At 45.6% G+C, this 20330-nt stretch overlaps 1 protein-coding gene across 1 annotated transcript in view; it reads left to right on the top strand.

Annotated features, from left to right (window-relative positions):
• Positions 1-772: 772 nt before the first annotated feature.
• LOC141165963 (uncharacterized) overlaps positions 773-20330 on the top strand; it is a 43637-nt gene continuing 24079 nt past the window's right edge. Inside the window, exon 1 of the mRNA XM_073652108.1 lies at positions 773-889. Coding sequence (XP_073508209.1) covers positions 872-889 — 18 coding nt within the window. The 5' untranslated portion in view covers positions 773-871. The remainder of the gene's footprint in view (positions 890-20330) is intronic.

The raw sequence follows: 20330 nt of genomic DNA, 5'->3' as shown, positions 1-20330 counted from the left end.
CAGAGCGGCTAAGAAGGCAGGAGCAGAGCGGAAACCGCAGAGCGGCAAACAAGGCAGGAGCAGAGCGGAAACCGCAGAGCGGCGAACAAGGCAGGAGCAGAGCGGAAACCGCAGAGCAGCAGACAAGGCAGGAGCAGAGCGGAAACCGCAGAGCGGCAGACAAGGCAGGGGGATAGGACTCTGTTCACAAAGAACAGACGGAGAAGGAAAGGCAGAACCAGAAGCACAAACAGTACTTCCAAAGAAGTAGCGAGCGTACACTAAATTCACAACAGAGGTACAGAGACGACGAGAAGGAATTTAGGAGCAAGTTCAGACTCTGCAGAAAGACGCAGAAAACAGACAAAGAGGGAAAAGGGAGAAAAGGCAAAAGTAGAAACGAGGCACAGACAACTAGGAACCGAGGAACGGGAACAAATACAGCAAGGCTGGGACACAAACAGGACTCTGTTCAGACGGGAACAGATACCGCAAAGCACAGACAGGCAGATCTAGGAATACAGCCCCTAGAAGGCGAAAGAACAGGCTAGAAGCGTGTTCACAAGAACAGACCACAGTTCAGACACAGAACTGGAGAACAGGCAGGAAAACAGGATAGGACCTGGCACGTCAGAGACAAAAAGCCGACTGACAGGACACAATGCTCAGGCGCCATCTTGAGGAAGAAGGTGGTATAAATACCCAAAGATGGACAGCAATAGGCTGAAGGTGCAACAGGGGCGTGTCCGCAGCAGGTACAAGAAACAGGAAGTTCAGCGGGCATCGCCCTATGCAGCCAAAACAGACAAACAGACAGCAAGGAGGGAAGCCAGAGAGACATTCTGGACTGGAGATCAAGCGCGCGCTCTTGCACAGTGGGAGATGGACCACCATGCAAGGACGCCGCCAGGTATGTTACAGTACATAATAAGGGAGGGTGTTATACATAATAAAAGGTGAAACTATATAACTAAGGACGGCGCTATACATAATAAGTGAGTACACTATATACTAAGTGAGTATGCTATACATAATACAGCTACATCCTGCATCTGTGTGCAGTGTCTGTGTTCTGCCCGCTTTTACAGACGCATTGAGCATGTCCTATTCTGATCCTCAAAATCGGATCAGAACAGGGCATTCTCTGACCCTCCCAGATCTCATTCTCAGATCCGTGATTTTCATGGATGTGTGAATGGATCTATAAAACTCTACGAGTCTGTGGACCATCCGATAAAAAAATCTGGCAGCACACGGACATTTCACACAAATGTGAGAATGTAGCCTAAGGGATTTTACAAATAACATTATCACTCCAAGTCACACAGTGCAGATACAGAATATTATAGACATCCAGGCACTTACCGCAGATGTCTCATCTGATCAGAGTCGGTTTCTGCTGTTTCTTGTCCATCTGGTTAGACCTTCATGTCGACATCTCCCAGCCACGACTCGTCTTGTCACGATGATCAGTGCAGCCCTAAAAATAACACGGTCACATATATTGTATATATACATGTGTCTCCCCCGCACTGCCCCTTGAATACAGATATGTACCCCACCATTAATATACTATTAGCCACTTAGTAATCAAAATACAAAGTGATAAGCACCACTGTGCCCCCCATTGACTATAATCTCCACCACCCAATAATATAAATTATTCAGTCTCTATGACTCTCCCCAATTAACTGTAAGGCTATATGCACACGGAAAATATAGAAGACTTTACAGTACAAGCAAAGTGAAACCCCCATCATTGCTCTCTCCCAGCGCCACCATCATTGCTCTCCCCAGCCCCATCATCCCCATCATTGCTCTCCCCATCACCACCATCCCCATCATTGTTCTCCCCAGCCCCACCATCCCTATCATTGCTCTCCCCAGCTCCATCAGCTCCATCATTGCTCTCCCCAGCCCCACCATCCCCATCATTGCTCTCCCCAGCCCTACCATCCCCATCATTGCTTGCCCCAGCCCCACCATCCCCATCATTGCTCTCCCCATCATTGCTCTCCCCAGCCCCATCATTGCTCTCCCCACCATCCCCATCTTTGCTCTCCCCAGCCCCATTAGCCCCATCATTGCTCTCCCCAGCACCACCATTGCACTCCCCCACCTCTCCTCATTCTCCTGTTCCTCTCCCCAGCGTTTTAAGTAAAAAAAAAACACAACTTACCTCTCAGCACGCTCCCCTGCAACATCCTCCTAGTTGCTGGCAACTTTCTTCCTGACCTAGGCGCATGCTGCATGATGATGTCATCAAGCTGCGCGCATCTGTGTCGAGGATGCAGAGAATGGATCCCTCCAGGTCTGCTGCTATTTTCCTCCTGTCAGCAACGGAACTGGAGGGATCGCTCCATGCTCGTCGCGTGCGGTGAGCAGCTGCTCCGGCGGTGGTATGTCCTCCCCTGGACTGCCGCCATTGGCGGTACGCTACTGCTTTCAACCTCCGCAACCAAGATGATGACATAATGATTACGGTTTAACATCCGTACCAAAACCCTTGAAGGGTATATTCATACACAGAGGCATAAAGAGAAATTATGGGCCCATAGCAAAAGTCCTAGTTGGGACCCAATTGTTTTCCCCCCAAAAAAAATATTTGGTGGAGAAAGCAGGTTCACGGTGCATAGTCACAGAAAATCATATCTCCAACTTTTAAAGACAGGGAGAGGGACAAGTATTGTATCATTTACACAGTAATGTTGCCTCTATTAAAGCCCCTTAGTCTTCTCACCCACTATGATAACCCTTTCAAGGTCCCCACAAAGTATGATGCAAATATGATGCTTCCTACACACAATATGATACACCCATAGTGAATTCCTCCACAGTATCTTCCCCCACATACAGTATAATGGCCCCCAGAGCCCTCTGGCACAGCATAATGGCTCCACATTCCCCCATACAGTATGATGGCCTCCACACAGTATGATGTCCCACAGCCCCCTACCCCATAGTATGATGTTAATTATTTTACAGATGCTTAGTTCAATATGTCTTTCTATTACCTTGTCACAACTTCTAAATTACACTGTTATACCACTAGAGGGCAGAAGTTCCTTAACAGTTATCATAGCAAAATGAGAACTATGTGATTGACTTGTAAAAAATTGAACAATAACATAAGAAATAGGTCAAATCAAGTAAACTTTATCCTTGAATAAAATATACGTTCTTGAGATTCTACAAAAGAATATTGGCAGTAGAATATTACACAGATCTTGTGGCAGATTTACTAATTCTGTCTAATTTTTAGACAATGTAAATTTAGACTAGAAAGTCTAACAATGAGCCAAATTTATCACATAAGCTCATGACTGATAAATTCTGCCATGTTTACACATTTTTGACTAAGTTCTCACCACCCATTGTGCTTCTCGATTCATGCTTCTTTCTTACTAAGCCACTTCCCTTGTCATGAAAATATAAAAAGCCTCTAAAACTCATAGGCTGCGATTCATCATTTGTGTTTTTTTAAGCCACTTCTCTTTTTCATAGTATTTGTTGTCGATTTAGCGTCAAGTTCTTCAAAATGGCGCACGCAGGTTTTGGAATTTTGCGCAACAGATAAAATGCTCTTTACTTTTGTTTTTTTACCTTTTTTGAGCCTTTTTAAAGCAAAAATTACATGATCTGTTAAAATGTCACACACAACTCAAGCCTTTGCACAAAAAATTCTGGTGTAAAAAAAGAATCACTCTAGGGGGGGACTGTAGTACAGTTACACAAAACAATTTACGACTTTTTTTTTAAAGAAGACTCAAACATCTGGATTACAAAAAACATGCCCACATTGAAAATTGTGCATTCACACTGAAGGCATCAAAACTATGAATTAACACATGTGGAATTATATACTTAACAAAAAAGTGTGAAACAACTGAAAATATGTCTTATATTCTAGGTTCTTCAAAGTAGCCACCTTTTGCTTTGATGACTGCTTTGCACACTCTTGGCATTCTCTTGATGAGCTTCAAGAGGTAGTCACCGGAAATGGTTTTCACTTCACAGGTGTGCCCTGTCAGGTTTAATAAGTGGGATTTCTTGCCTTATAAATGGGGTTGGGACCATCAGTTGTGTTGTGTAGAAGTCGGGTGGATACACAGCTGATAGTCCTATTGAATAGACTGTTAGAATTTGTATTATGGCAAGAAAAAAGCAGCTAAGTAAAGAAAAACGAGTGGCCATCATTACTTTAAGAAATGAAGGTCAGTCAGTGTGAAAAATTGGGCAAACTTTGAAAGTGTCCCCAAGTGCAGTTGCAAAAACCATCAAGCGCTACAAAGAAATTGGCTCACATTAGGACCGCCCCAGGAAAGGAAGACCAAGAATTACCTCTGCTTCTGAGGATAAGTTTATCCGAGTCACCAGCCTCAGAAATCGCAGGTTAACAGCAGCTCAGATTAGAGACCAAGTCAATGCCATACAGAGTTCTAGCAGCAGACACATCTCTTCAACAACTGTTAAGAGGAGACTTTGTGCAGCAGGCCTTCATGGTAAAATAGTTGCTAGGAAACCACTGCTAAGGACAGGCAACAAGCAGAAGAGACTTGTTTGGGCTAAAGAACACAAGGAATGGACATTAGACCAGTGGAAATCTGTGCTTTGGTCTGATGAGTCCAAATTTGAGATCTTTGGTTCCAACCACCGTGTCTTTGTGCGACGCAGAAAAGGTGAACGGATGGACTCTACATGCCTGGTTCCCATCGTGAAGCATGGAGGAGGAGGTGGGATGGTGTGGGGGTGCTTTGCTGGTGACACTGTTGGGGATTTATTCAAAATTGAAGGCATACTGAACCAGCAGGGCTACCACAGCATCTTGCAGCGGCATGCTATTCCATCCGGTTTGCGTTTAGTTGGACCATCATTTATTTTTCAACAGGACAATGACACTAAACACACCTCCAGGCTGCGTAAGGGCTATTTGACCAAGAATGAGAGTGATGGGGTGCTACGCCAGATGACCTGGCCTCCACAGTCACCAGAACTGAACCCAATCGAGATGGTTTGGGGTCATCTGGACCGCAGAGTGAAGGCAAAAGGGCCAACAAGTGCTAAGCATCTCTGGGAACTCCTTCAAGATTGTTGGAAGACCATTTCCGGTGACTACCTCTTGAAGCTCATCAAGAGAATGCCAAGAGTGTGCAAAGCAGTCATCAAAGCCAAAGGTGGCTACTTTGAAGAACCTAGAATATAAGACATATTTTCAGTTGTTTCACAATTTTTTGTTAAGTATATAATTCCACATGTGTTAATTCATAATTTTAATGCCTTCAGTGTGAATGTACAATTTTCATAGTCATGAAAATACAGAAAAATCTTTAAATGAGAAGGTGTGTCCAAACTTTTGGTCTGTACTGTATATGCGTCCTCCATCCTGGTATATATATCCCCCATTCTGCCGCTGTCCTTTAATGTATAGAAGAAAATAAACCAATATACTCACCAGGGGCGTACATAGAAGCCATTGGGTCTCTATAGAAAAAGTATAATGCACCCCCCGTAGTCCTCCAAATAGTATAATGCATCACATATTCCTCCATATAATATACTGCACAGCTCATAATCATCCATCTAAGATAATGCACAGCCCATCGTCATCCATAAAGTATAATGCATAGCCCATAGTCATCCATAAAGTAGAATGCACAGCACATTGTCCTCCATAAAGTATAATGCATAGCCCATAGTCATCCACAAAGTATAATGCACCCCATAGTCATCCAAAAAGTATAATGCACCCCTAAAATCATCCATGAAGTATAATGCATCCTCATAGTCATCCTTAGTAGTATAATGCACCCCCATAGTCATCCTATAAAGTATAATGCACCCGATAGTCATCCTAGCAAGTATAATGCATCCTCATAGTCATCCATCGTTGTATAATACACCCCCATAGTCATCCTATAAAGAATAATGCCTCCCATAGTCATCCTAGAAAGTATAATGCACTCCCATAGTCATCCATAGCAGTATGGCCACTGATTTAAAAAAGCCAGCAGCTGATTTTTGCATGCTATGGGAGCGTGTGATGTCGCTCCCATGCGCCCTGTCACGTGCACGTCGACCTCAGCTGCTGGCCTCCGATTGGCCGGCAGAGTGTATTGTGGCGCGTGGACCCACGCACCGCAATTCATTTAAATTGTATGTGGATCCGAGGATGCACATCCAGTTGCAGCTTTGGCTGGCATCGGCAGGCCCCTCGTCCACCATGCCCCTGACACGCCGAGCCCGGTTGCAATGGCGACCACAGTCGTTACGCCCCTGATCGGGCGCATTACAGTAAAAAAAAATTTGCGGCAAGTTGCACCAGAATGGTAGTGCATTTAGCTTAGAAATCCTCCTACAATATGTGTTTCTCATTCCATGTATGTGTAAAGTGCACAGGGTGGTAGTCATGGTCAAGGGGCTGATGTTTCTCCTCACCTTGGCACACCACAAATAAACGGTGTCGCAGTTCTCATGTGCTGTGGGTGTCGTGCAGTTCATTCATGTTTCAGCCACAGGCGTCTGCTGTCTCCATGATCCCGGATCCAGGAACAGCCGCACATTCAATAGGGAATGTTGTTTTAACATTAACCCCTTAATGACCGGATCATTTTCCGTTTTTGCTTTTAGTTTTTGGTCCCCTTGTTCCCAGAGCCATAACTTTTTTATTTTTTGGTCAATATGGCCATGTGAGGGCTTATTTTTTGCAGGACAAATTGTGCTTTTGAACGACATCCCTGGTTTTACCATATTGTCTACTGTAAAATGGGAAAAATTCCAAGTGCTTTGAAATAGAAAAAAAGTGCAATTCTACAGTTGTTTTTTGGTGTTTTTTTTACCACGTTTACTGAATGCTAAAACTGACCTGCCATTATTATTCTCCAGGTCATTATGAGTTTGTAGACACCAAACATGTATAGGTTCTTTTTTATTTAAGCGATGAAAAAAAAATCCAAAGTTTGCTTTAAAAAAAAAAAAAAAGGCGCCATTTTCCGAGACCCGTAGCGTCTTCACTTTTCTGGGGCCGGGTGAGGGCTTATTTTTTGTGCGCTGAGCTCACGTTTTTATTGATACCATTTTAGAGTAGATGTGATGTTTTGATAGCCCGTTATTGCATTTCATTGCAATGTTGCGGTGACCAAAAAAAGTAATTCTGGAGTTTAGAATTTTTTTCTCGTTACGCCGTTTACCGATTAGATTAATTCTTTTTTTATATTTATAGATCGGGTGATTCTGAACGCGGCGATACCAAATATGTGTATGTGTGTTTTTTTTATTGTTTTATTTTGAATGGGACGAAAGGGGGGTGATGTAAACTTTTATATATATATATTTTTTAAAATATTTTTAAAAACATTTTTTTTACACTTCACTCCATGGGAGACTAGAAGCTGCAGTTGTCCGATTGGCTCTGCTACATACAGGCGATGAGCAAATTTGCAGATTTGCTTACTTGCTATGAGCGTCGACCATTGGATGCGCCTACGCATACCGCGATCTCCGGCGCCCCACTCCTCCATTCTCGTCCTTCTCCGTCACCTGTAATGGCTTGATGTGTTCTTCTGTCTGTGGCCACACTGCGCAGGCGCAGTGTGCTTGTGCAGTCTATAAAGGCTTCAGACAGAAGGACACATCTCTGATTATATTATAGATCACAATACAGTACATTAACTGTGTACATTAGTGCCTATGAAACCATGCAGATTCACAGATTAGTAGTCACAAAAATACACTTGGTACAAGCCAAAATCATATTTTCTTTTCTAAATGTAAGTCTCCTCTTCAAACAAATTTATTTTATCAGGCAGATTACACCTGAAATCCGTTTGAAAAATCTTCACAAAGCCGTGGTAAAAAATGATCAGAATGCACAGCAATGTAAAAACAAAATTGCTGTGTTCAGACTTTTTTTTTAACACTTCAGAGTTTGCCAATAGTGAAGCGGTTAAAAGTAGTAGCATGTTCATTCTCCACAAAAATGGCCAATCAAGCTGCATTAGGAAGCTTTGCCCTTGACCATTTTTCTGCCTGGCTGCCGAACTTCATGTCCTCAGATTTACCAACCCTTATCCTTGGAGACTTCACCATCCCCATAAACAGCCCCATCTTCACATCCGCATCCCAGCTTCTATCTTTAACCACTTCTCTTGGCCTCTCACAGCTTTCAACCTCTGAGATACACAAAGACGGAAACACCCTTGATTTGGTCTTTGTCCAGCTTTGTTCAATCCACTACCTAGATAACCCCCCTCTTCCCCTCTCTGATCATAACATTCTCTCCTTCACGCTCACAAATCCTCGCCCACCCCAGCACACTCCTACCTATCACACATTCAGAAATCTACAAGCCATTAACCCTCATACACTTACAGACTCCCTTCACTCATCACTGTCCCCAATGTCCTCTTTTTCCGGTCCTGATCTGGCTGTCGATCACTACAATGACACTTTCAGAAGCACCCTGGACCAAGTAGCGCCCCTCACCCTCAGAACCTCTAAACACAGAGTAAACAGCTCTGGCTCACACCGCAAACCCGATTTCTCCAGCGATGCTCTAGGAGTGTCGAATGCCTATGGAGGAAAACTCGCACACTAAAAAACTTTATCCACTATAAATTTAAGTTAAAAACCTATACCTCTGCCCTTCACCTTGCCAAACAGTCCTACTTCACCACCCTGATCTCTTCACTATCCAACAACCCAAAAAAACTCTTCAACACCATTCACTCCCTCCTCAGTCCTAAAGCGTAGGCCCCTATCACGGACATTTGTGCTGAGGACCTGGCCTCCTACTTCACAGAGAAAATAGAGAACATCCATCAGGAAATCAGCTCCCAGCCACTAAGTGCCATGACTCCCATTCCTCCCCACATCTCCTCAGGATCACTCTCCACATTTGACACAGTCACAGAAGAAGAAGTCTCCAGGCTCCTCTCTTCTTCTCATCCCACTACATGCACCATTGACCACCTTCAAACACTCCACCATTACTCCATTATTAAAAAAGCCCTGTCTTGACCCTTCCTGCACAAACAACTGCACACCAGTTTCCAATCTTCCCTTCATCTCTAAACTCTTGGATCGCATGGTCTACTCCCGCCTTACCCATTACCTCTCCATTCACTCTCTTCTAGACCCATCATAGTCCGGCTTCCGCCCCCTACATTCTACAGAAACTGCACTCATCAAAGTAACCAATGACCTTCTGACAGCAAAAAGTAACGGTGACTACTCTTTGCTCATTCTTCTTGACCTCTCTGCAGCTTTCGACACCATTGACCACCACCTCCTACGCTCTATGCTCCATTCAATCGGCATAAAGGACACTACTCTCATAGTTCTCCTCCTACCTATCTGACCGCTCTTCAGTGTATCGTTTGCTGGATCCACTTCTTCCCCCCTTCCTCTCACTATTGGGATTCCTCAGGTTCAGTCCTTGGCCCTCTTCTCTTCTCGCTCTACACGGCCCCAATTGGACAGACTATCAGCCAATTTGGCTTTCAGTACCATCTTTATGACACACAACTATACACCTCATACCCTGACCTTACCCCCACTGTACTACAGAATACCAGTGACTGTCTGGCCGCAGTTTCCAACATCATGTCCGCTCTCTATCTGAAACTCAACCTTTCCAAAACTGAACTTTTTCTGCTCCCGCCGTCTACTCACCTCCCTAAATTTGACATCTCCCTCTCCGTGTGTGGCACCACAATAACGCTGAGCCAGCAGGTGCGCTGTCTGGGCGTTGTGTTTGACACCAATCTTTCCTTCACCTCCCACATACAATCTCTTGCCCGCTCTTGTCACTTGTACCTGAAAAACATCTCTAGAATCTTCCCCTTTCTCACATTGGAAACAACAAAAACCCTCACTGTTGCCCTGATCCACTCCCACCTTGACTACTGTAACTCTCTATTAATTGGCCTCCCCTTCACTCGACTTTCCCCTCTCCAGTCCATCCTTAATGCTGCAGCCAGGGTCATCTATCTGGCTAATCGTTACTCAGACGCTTCCGCTCTATGCCAGTCATTGCACTGGCTGCCCATGAATTATAGGATTCAATTTAAATTGCTTGTTTTCACCCACAAAGCTCTCCACAGTGCGGCACCCTCTTACATCTCCTCCCTCATTTCTGTCTATTCTCCGCAAGTGACTTTTGACTAACATCCACACTAATCCGTACCTCCCACTCCCTGCTCCAAAACTTCCAAGCTGCACCTATTCTTTGGAATGCTGTATCCCAAGAAATTAGGACGAACCACAACTTGCACAGTTTTAAGCGCTCCCTAAAAACACACCTGTTTAGGGCGGCCTATCACATTCCCTAATCAAAGTCCTTTTATATTTTTATAGCCCATTTATTATTTCTCCAAACATAAGTCTCCACCAAACTCCACCACACCCAAAAGCACCACAAATACTGGCTGGTGATGAGCCTTTATCTATCCCTCATCCCTTCAAGATAGCTGGACCATTATTGTAAATAAGCTCCTGTACTTTGTATTACCCCCACCTCATTGTAGATTATACGCTCTTTTCGAGCAGGGTCATCATTATTTTTGCTTTAATTATTGTATTATCTTTAGCTATGTTACTTATGACTGTTGTATATGAACCTCTGAATTGTAAAGCGCTGCGGAATATGTTGGTGCTATATAAATAAAGATTATTATTATTATTATTATTATTATTAATAATAACTAAAAGGGAATGTTTAAAGAACAGCCATAGAAACTGTACCACCCAGAGAACAAAAGAGTCTCACCAAGCCAGAAGCTTAAACATTAGTGTAGGTTGAAACTACCATCCTTGCCTCGGTGCTGAGTTTTCACCTGCTGGGTGTCTGTTACTTTGTGAACTGCGGACATCATGTTTAAAAAGCTGCAGCCAATAACTGAGCTCAGCAGCTCTGCCCGAGTTGATGGCATGAGCTGCTACGCTCAGGCATTGGCTGCAGCGCTGTCAACGCAACGTCAGCGCTGCATACAATAAAACACACTAGAAGCAGCAGCAGAGACTCAGTGATAGTCCTGGGGAGGGTAAGAAGGGCACAGTGTTTTTTTAAAACAAATTGAATCTGGGAAACGAATTTTCCAAAAACTGTTAAACCCATTTAAATAATACTGCCACACTATGATCTCATAATACCACCACATAGTGACAGAATGTCACCATACTGATCATTTGCAAACACGACTATATCAAGCCCAATATTACCATCAATATTGCAATATAAGAGACTAACAATAAAGACATTGTGGCGTCCCTGAGGGTTCAGTCGCCAAAGAGGTACTGCACCTCACTCAGAAGTGTGGTGTCTCCCTTCTCTCAGGTAATGTGGGAGTGCTGCATGGAACCCTAAACACCTGCATCCAACACTACACTGCTCCAGGCCAGCTGGAGGGGCAACATGCAGAGCGCAGCTGCTGAGCCCTGTCCCTGGCTGGAGTGGGGGGAACCCAAAGGTAGGGGGAACCAGTAGTGGGTGTGGGTGGAGCAAGTAGTTAGAGGAAGCACTTGTAGAAAGAGATATAAATAGGGAAGCCATCTTAGAGAGTGGGTTCAGTCAGAGGCGGGCCTAGCCAGTGAGGCCCAAGTCTGTTGAAAACAGTGTGTGATTGAGTAGGAACCGTCTGGGAGCAGAGTCTCTGTAGAAGCTCTGCTCCACCACAAGGGCCTAGGACTGAGGCCCAGGAGGGGAGCAGGGAGTAAGCTCCGCTCTGCAGAGGGGATCCTAGGGGGGTACGGCGAGTGCAGGCGGCACCTGTACACCCCGAACCTGCCAAGTGTCAGGAGGATCTAGGCCGCAAGAAGGGGACCGGCCCTGTCCCAGTCGTACAGCTTCAAGCCTCGGCTGGAAAAACTGGAGGCTTCTGGCTTCTATAGCCACAAGCCAAACCCTCACTTCAATCCACTTCAATCCAAGTAAGGTCAAGCAGGTCTGTGCAACTCCGACGGACAGGGGGGAGCGCACCCGAACAGAATTCACAGTGGGAAGCGCAGGGCAGGAGGGAGTAAGACCCAGCGTGAAGTCGGTCTAGAGAGGTACATAAGAAAGTGGGGTTCTGCCAGGTACACCCGAGCTGCCTGAGAATGGACTGAACCCCTGCCCGGTGAACGCAGTGCGACGCGGGAGGCTTGCACCAGTACAGTGCACCTAACAATGGTGAGTAAATGTTGGATGACTGCACCGAGCTGCCTCCGTTCCTTTCTTTCACCGGCGCCATTTCCCTCCCTGCACTACAAGGCCCAGCGCACCTCCATTCATCTACACTGCCCTGAGGCCTGCTCCACCTGTGGGGAGCCGTTCCATCTCAAGCTGCCCTATCATCTGCCTCAGAGGACTGTTGCAGCGCTGGTGATCCTCACCAGACATCACAGGTGGCGTCATGAAAAATCCCAAAACCCCGTATAGAATTATCCCCCGTTTTTCACTGACCGCCCTGGGTCACGGACCGGGCCAGCCACCGTGATATCCCCTGCAAGCAGCCATAAGGCTCGGCTGCCGAGTACCCCGCGGCCCTGGGGGCGAGTCAACATCCCATAACCATATTAACAACATATACAATAGCGATAATACCATCATTCTGATCACTAACCAAGTCTTCTGTACTAAGATTGATATTAGAACAAAACAGTAAAGATATAATGGTAGATATTAGTGATGAGCGAGCACTAAAATGCTCGGGTGCTCGTTGCTCGGGCCGAGCACATTAGAATACTCGGGTGCTCGACCCGAGCAACGAGCCCAAGGTAAGTCTATAGGAAACTCGAGCATTTTTCCGGAGGCTCCCCCTGGCGGTCTGCAGAGGGCCTAAAAATTGCCCAAATCGAATGGAACAGTGCTCAAATGGCATGGGAACAGCATGGGGAAGACCCCTGGAAGCATTTCTGACTCCCAGCTCACTGCTGTCACCAATGTTGTCAGAGTATTACGCCACTTTTACGGACTCACAATAAAACATACAAAAACGAAACCAAAATGGATTTTCCTGGGAAATATGTTAAGGATCAACCTTTCCAGGATAATGACTTGTATATAAGGCAAAATAAATAACCAAAAACAAAAATACTCCTCCACATCTTGGGCTATGTTCACACATAGCGTTTTTGATGCGTTTTTGCACTTTTGTATTGCTTTCAACCGTGACAAATGCATTCACCGGGAAATGTAATTTTAACATTTTACAACCTTATTTGGCCATGTGAAGTGTGAGACACGATCAGACACATCCTGTTTCATTTATGAAGGAGAGACTCTGAATGTCAGAAAGCCTATTTTTAAAGGGCCATCAGGCAGCCTTTACTCTTCTTAAAGGGCCAGCAGTCAACCCTCATTATTCTTAGAGAGCCATCAGCCGGCTAGGCTTTGTTGTTGCCATTACTAAAGAGTGGGTCTCCTATTTGGACGCACCCCAATACCCCTTTGAAAATTTGGATGCACCCCAATACCCCTTTGAAGAGACTTAGAGGAGGGCCTCCTGAAAACAATGTTCCCATTATTAGGAAGTGGGTCTCCCATTGTGTTTTCCTATGCAGTGAATGCAAGAGTTGCCCAAAATTTGGAGGCACTCCAATGCCCCTTGGAAGAGACGTGGAGGTCAGAGGGCCTCCTGAAAACAATGTTCCTATTATTAGGAAGTGGATTTCCCATTGTCTTTGCCTATGCAGTGAATGCAAGGGTTGCCAACAATTTGGAGGCACTCCAATGCCCCTTGAAAGAGACATGGAGGTAAGAGGGCCTCCTGAAAACAATGTTCCCATTATTAGGAAGTGCGTTTCCCATTGTGTTTGCCTATGCAGTGAATGCAAGGGTTGCCAAAAATTTGGAGGCACTCCAATGCCCCTTGGAAGAGACGTAGAGGGCCTCATGAAAAAATGTTCCTATTATTAGGAAGTGGGTCTCCCATTGTGTTTGCCTATGCAGTGAATGCAAGAGTTGCCAAAAATTTGGAGGCACTCCAATGCCCCTTGGAAGAGACGTGGAGGTCAGAGGGCCTCCTGAAAACAATGTTCCCATTATTAGGAAGTGGATTTCCCATTGTCTTTGCCTATGCAGTGAATGCAAGGGTTGCCAACAATTTGGAGGCACTCCAATGCCCCTTGGAAGAGACATGGAGGTCAGAGGGCCTCCTGAAAACAATGCTCCCATTATTAGGAAGTGCGTTTCCCATTGTGTTTGCCTATGCAGTGAATGCAAGGGTTGCCAAAAATTTGGAGGCACTCCAATGCCCCTTGGAAGAGACGTAGAGGGCCTCATGAAAAAATGTTCCCATTATTAGGAAGTGGGTCTCCCATAGTGTTGGCCTATGCAGTGAATGCAAGGGCTGCCAAAAATTGCGAGGCACTCCAATTGTTAGAACCCTCCTGTTTGTTTTTTTCCATCTTGTGTTTTGCGGTCACATGACCATCTGCCTTTATATTACAGCTCCGCCCCTTTTGGCTGTGCTGGTCTTCAGTGTTTGACTGTTTCTCTAGCCAGGTGCTTCGGTGCCTTTCTCTGTCAGTTCGCTTGGTCCTTCTGGGACCTCTAGTACCTTTTTGTCAGTTTGTCTTTTTGTGTCCTGCAACAACTTCTCTGTTTAGGAGGTGTCCCATTTTTTGTCCCAGTCCTTAGTTCTTTTAGGGACCCCTCCCCTTATGCTATAGGTCTTCGTTCAGACTAGCCGAGGACTAAGGCGGGTCTGTTGGCTAGGAACAGGCAGCCCGCTACATCGTACGGATTCAGCTTAGTCTTACTGTAGGGACAGCTTTCCCCTATCTTTCCTTAGTACATGTTGCAGATCATAACAGTAAGTCCAGCCCAAAAAACTAAAAGGAAAGAAATTCGGGGATCAGTATGGTTTCCGTCCAGGATTTGGCTCAACGCTTGCAGGGATTGTCTCTGGAGGTGGCCGAGCTACAGCAACACGTGAGTAGCTGTTTTGGAGCACATTTTGTGGAGCCCAAGGTAGGACTGCTTGATGTTTTTAATGGTAAACAGTAAGATTTTTTTTCCTTTAAAAATGCTTGTTTGTTATATTTTCGTTTGAGACCAAGGTCCTCTGGGAATGAATCACAGCGCATTGGTTTTATTATGTCACTTTTGCGCAATGAACCACAGGGGTGGGCCTTTTCTCGCCAACCTAAAGATCCATGCTTAAGGTCTGTAGAAGAATTTTTTTCTGCTATGGGTCTATTATATGACGATCCTGATAGAATCCCATCTGCTGAGGCAGAACTCAGTCGTTTGAATCAGTGGTCAAGTGATCTTGAAAATTATTGCACATGTGGCGCTTCTGAGGGTTCCGTCGCCACAGAGGTACTGCATCTCACCCACAAGTGTGGTATCTCACTCTCAGGTAAGGAAGGAGTAAAGCTCGGGACCCTAACACCTGCATCCAACACATACCCGCAGTGGGGGTAGGGCGAGATTGCTAATAAGGGAGAGCACAGTCCTTGGTCCCTAGCTGAGGGGAGGTGCTATGTAGTGGGTGTGGGTGGAGGAAGTAGCTTAGGGGAACACATGAAAGGAAGGTATAAATAGAGAAGCCATCTTGTTTAGAGAGGAGAACAGAAGAGATCAGTCAGAGAAGGAGAAGTGGAAGGAGCAGGGGCTCTGCAAGAGCTCTGCTCCTGAGCGGGCCTGAGGAGAGGCTCAAGACTGAAAGGAAGAGGAGAGGGAGCAGGAGAAGGGCTCCAGGAACGAGGAAGGGACCCAGGGGTACGGGCAGTGCTGGAGGCTACCCGTACGCCCGAATCTACCAGGAGGTGGAAAGGTAAGGCCACACAAAGGGGACCGGTCCCTCAACTAGCAGAGCACTTTATGTCTCAACTAGAAACCGGAGGCTGCAGTATTTCAAGTCCTGTAGTCAACAGTCCATATCAGTCTCACCAAGAAGATAACTATAGAGGACCCAGGGCACGGAATAGACGTCGCCCGACAAGGCCCGCAGGTACCGGATTGGGATACTTGGTATGAGGTGCAGGGAAATGGCCAGAGAGAGAACACACAAAAGGGGGTCCCGCTAAGTACTCCGGAGATATCTGAGGGTGGACTGAACCCCTCCCTGAGTAAACACAGCACGACGAGGGATCTTACACCAGTACCTGTAACTTGCACTGCAACAACCGTGAGTAAAGACCCTGAGGACTGCACCCCACTGTCTCTGTTATTATTAACTGCGCCATCACCCCTGCACTACAACGCCCAGCATCACCTACTGCATCTACACTGCCCTGGAGCTAAGCTCTACCTGTGGAGAGCCACACCAGATTTGCTGCACTAACATCAGCTCCAGAGGACCTGCTCCGCAGCGGCGGCTCCCTTTAGCCGCATACCACAGGTGGCGTCACGAACTATATATATAAAAACTATAAAATCCCCTTTTTACTGACCGCCCTGGGTCACGGACCGGGTCACCGCCACTGTGACATCACCCCTAGACACGACCGGCCCGGCACCGAGTACCCCATGGCCCAGGGGGCGCATCACACACACTTCAGAAGATGGGCTTCAGAAGTCAAATGGAATGATCCTGCGCTGAAATGTTTATTTCTTGCTGGTCTGAGTGAAAGGGTTAAGGATCTGCTAATTGCATTCCCTGCACCTGAGACTCTGCAGGATGCCATGCAATTAGCTGTTCGTGTGGACAGGAGGCTGAGGTTCACGCTGAATGAGGTAAAGACTCCTGTAATGTTAGGTCATAGTCCCCAGAAAATCTGCTCAGACGGCGAAGAACCGATGGAGGTTGCGGCGATGTCACTCCGCTCTCAGGAAAGAGACCGGAGGTTCGCTGAGGGATTGTGTCTTTATTGTGGTAAAGCTGACCATTTGATTAAGTATTGTGAGCTTTGTTTAAGTAAAGAAAAAAAAAAGGTCAGGTACGCCCGTATTGCTTGTTTATGCTCTGCAGGAGTATTTCTTTCTGGGAGAACTACTTTGCAGGGAGATTTGATTGAATTTCAGGTGTTTGTGGATTGTGGTTCAACACTTAATGTGATTGATAAAGGGTTTTTGGAAAAACTTAACTTGAAATCCAAACCTTTGTTATCACCTATTTCTGTGATTGCAATTGATAACACTCCCTTGAAATGTATTACTCACAAGGTTGCTGCATTTCCCCTTACATCAATGGAGTTCACCAAGAAATTTTGGACTTGGTTGTATTGGATAATTTACCCTCTCCAGTTGTTCTAGGTTTGCCTTGGTTAAAACTGCACAATCCTTTACTGGACTGGTCTACTAATGTGATTAAGTCTTGGAGTCCGAAGTGTTATGATAAATGTAATGGTCGCATTGTGGCTGTGGAAAAAGGGGAATTACCGGTACCTATTCAAGATTTTTGGAGGGTTTTTTCCTCATAGGGATTATGATTGCGCCATTGAGTTTGTTCTGGGAGCTACTCTTCTCAAGAGTCGCTTGTTTAATCTGACTATCCCTGAAAGAAAGGCCTTGGAGGAATACATACAGACTAGCCTGGCTGCTGGTCACATTAGACCTTCTAAGTCGCCTGTGGCAGTTGGATTTTTCTTGTTAAAAAAAAGGACGGGGGTTTACGTCCATGTCTGGATTTTTGTGAAATTAATAAGATTACCGTATGCAATTCCTACCCATAGCCGTTAATTCCTGACTTGTTTAACCAGTTAGTGGGGGCCAAGTGGTTCTCTAAAATTGATCTCCGAGGGGCATACAATTTGTTACGAGTGAAGGAGGGTGATGAATGGAAAACTGCTTTTAACACTCCGGTAGGTCATTTTGAGAATCTGGTGATGCCTTTTGGTCTTACCAATGCACCTGCATTTTTTCAGAACCTTATTAATGACATCCTGAGACCTTTGATTGGTAAGAATGTGTTTGTGTATTTGGATGACATTTTGATTTATTCACCAGATCTAGAGTCCCATTGGCAGAGTGTACGTGAAGTTTTGCAGTTATTGAGTGATAATTCACTCTTTGCTAAGCTGGAGAAATGTGAGGTCGCTGTGCAGAAAATTAGTTTTTTGGGCTACATTGTCTCCAGCGAGGGCTTTGAGATGGACCCTGTGAAGGTTCACGCTGTGCAGGAATGGCTTAGGCCTATTGGTTTGAAATCTATACAGAGATTTTTGCATTTTGCCAATTATTACAGGAAATTCATTAAGAATTTTCCTATAATTGTTAAACCTCTAACTGATCTCACCAGGAAAGGTACGAATACGGCCCAGTGGACTACTGAGGCCATTGAAGCGTCTGAGTATCTCAAAGAGAGGTTCAGTTCTGCCCCTATCCTTATGCAGCCTGATGAGACCAAGCCTTTTTTGGTCAAGGTCAATGCTTCATCGGTGGGGGTCGGAGCAGTTTTGTCTCAGGAGAACAGGGATGGAGTACATCCTTGTGCCTTCTTTTTGAAAAAAATTTCGGAAACCGAGCTGAATTATGATGTTGGAAATCAGGAGTTGCTGCCTATTAAACTCGCGTTGGAACAGTGGCGTCATTTTTTGGAAGGCGCTAGATTTCCTATTCAGGTTTTCACAGATCATAAGAATTTGATCTATCTGGATGCTGCCAAGCGCTTGAATGCCCGTCAAGGTGGGGACTTTTTATTTCTCGGTTTCATTTTTCTGTTACCTATATCCCTGGTACTAAGAATGTTAAAGCCGATGCTTTATCTCGCAGCTTATCTCCTATGGTCGGTGGCGAGGAGGAGGAGAGCATTTTACAGAAAGGAGTTGTGGTGGCGGCATTGGACAGCGTTTTGGAGGATGGGATTCTGAAAGCTCAAGATGATGCCCCATCTAACTCTCCCCATGGGAGGTTGTTCGTGCCTAGAACCTTTAGGAGAGATTTGTTTGTGGAGTGTCATGAGTCTCGGTTGGCAGGTCATCCAGGAATTTCTGAGACTAAGAGACTTATCAGTCGCAGTTTTTGGTGGCCTGGATGGCAGAAGGAAGTCATCAAGTGGGTGCGTCAATGTACTGTGTGTGCTAGGTCAAAGTCTTCACATACTCCTGCTGCGGGGTTGCTTTGCCCTCTGGAGGTTCCTAGTGCGCCTTGGACGCATCTCACAATGGATTTTATTACTGATCTTCCTGTGTCCGAGGGTTTTACTGTCATCTCGGTGGTCGTGGACCGTTTTAGTAAGATGTGTCATTTGGTTCCATTCATTAAGTTGCCCTGCGCCAAGACACTCGCTAAGGCATTTGTTAAGGAGATAGTCAAGCTTCATGGCGTTCCCACGGATATTGTTTCTGATAGAGGACCTCAGTTTGTGGCTCGCTTTTGGTATGCTTTTTGTGACAGGTTGGGAGTCCATTTGTCATTTTCGTCTGGGTATCATCCTGAGTCTAATGGACAGACTGAAAGAAAGAACCAGGATGTAGAACAGTTTTTGCGTTGTTTTGTGGCAGACAATCAAGAGGTGCGGTCTGAGTTTCTGCCTCTCGCAGAATTTGCTCTTAACAATCATACGTCCTCCTCTGCTGGGTGTTCTCCTTTTTTTTGTTGTACTGGGAGACATCCGTCTTTTGGTACGTTCTCCAAATTGGGGTCGGCGGTGCCGAAGGAGGAGAATTTTTCCGGTGATTTGAAGAGAGTTTGGACTAATGTACGTTGCAACCTTCAAGAGGCTAACAAGAAGTCCAAGAAGTATTTTGACAGGAAACGCAAGGAGGTTTTGTTTACTGTGGGTGACATGGTTTGGTTGTCCTCAAAGAACCTGCGGTTGAGGATTCCATCTAAAAAACTGGGTCTTAAGTTTGTGGGTCCATTTAAGGTGCTTCAGGTTGTTAACCCGTCTGCTGTTAGGTTGGATGTCCCTACTTCCTGGAAGATTAATCCTGTGTTTCATGTTTCCTTGTTGAAAAAGGCTGATGTGTCAGATAGGGATGCCACTGTCACAGTTCCTACTGTGGTGGAAGACGGCGAATATGAAATTTCTCGTATCTTGAATTCTAGATGGCATAGAGGGAGATTACAATATCTTGTCTCCTGGAAGGGTTTCGGTCCCGAAGACAACTCCTGGGTAAGGACGGATGATGTCTCTGCTCCTAGGCTTGTTAAAGCTTTCCACAGGAGGTTTCTGGATAGGCCTGGGCCTGGAGGATCCGGAGGATCCTCATAAAAGAGGGGGTACTGTTAGAACCCTCCGGTTTGTTTTTTTCCATCTTGTGGTTTGCGGTCACGTGACCATCTGCCTTTTTATTCCAGCTCTGCCCTTTTGGCTGTGCTGGACTTCAGTGTTTGACGGTCTCTCTAGCCAGGTGCTTCGGTGCCTTTTTCTGTCAGTTCGCTTGGTCCTTCTGGGACCTCTAGTACCTTTTTGTCAGTTTGTCTTTTTGTGTTCTGCAACAACTTCTCTGTTTAGGAGGTGTCCCATTTTTTGTCCCAGTCC

The sequence above is a fragment of the Phyllobates terribilis genome, unplaced genomic scaffold, assembly GCF_046119375.1.
Source record: "Phyllobates terribilis strain yellow unplaced genomic scaffold, ASM4611937v1 Scaffold_1__5_contigs__length_1240528914, whole genome shotgun sequence".
NCBI classification, from domain to species: Eukaryota; Metazoa; Chordata; class Amphibia; order Anura; family Dendrobatidae; genus Phyllobates; species Phyllobates terribilis.
This window is presented reverse-complemented; position numbering and strand designations above follow the sequence as displayed.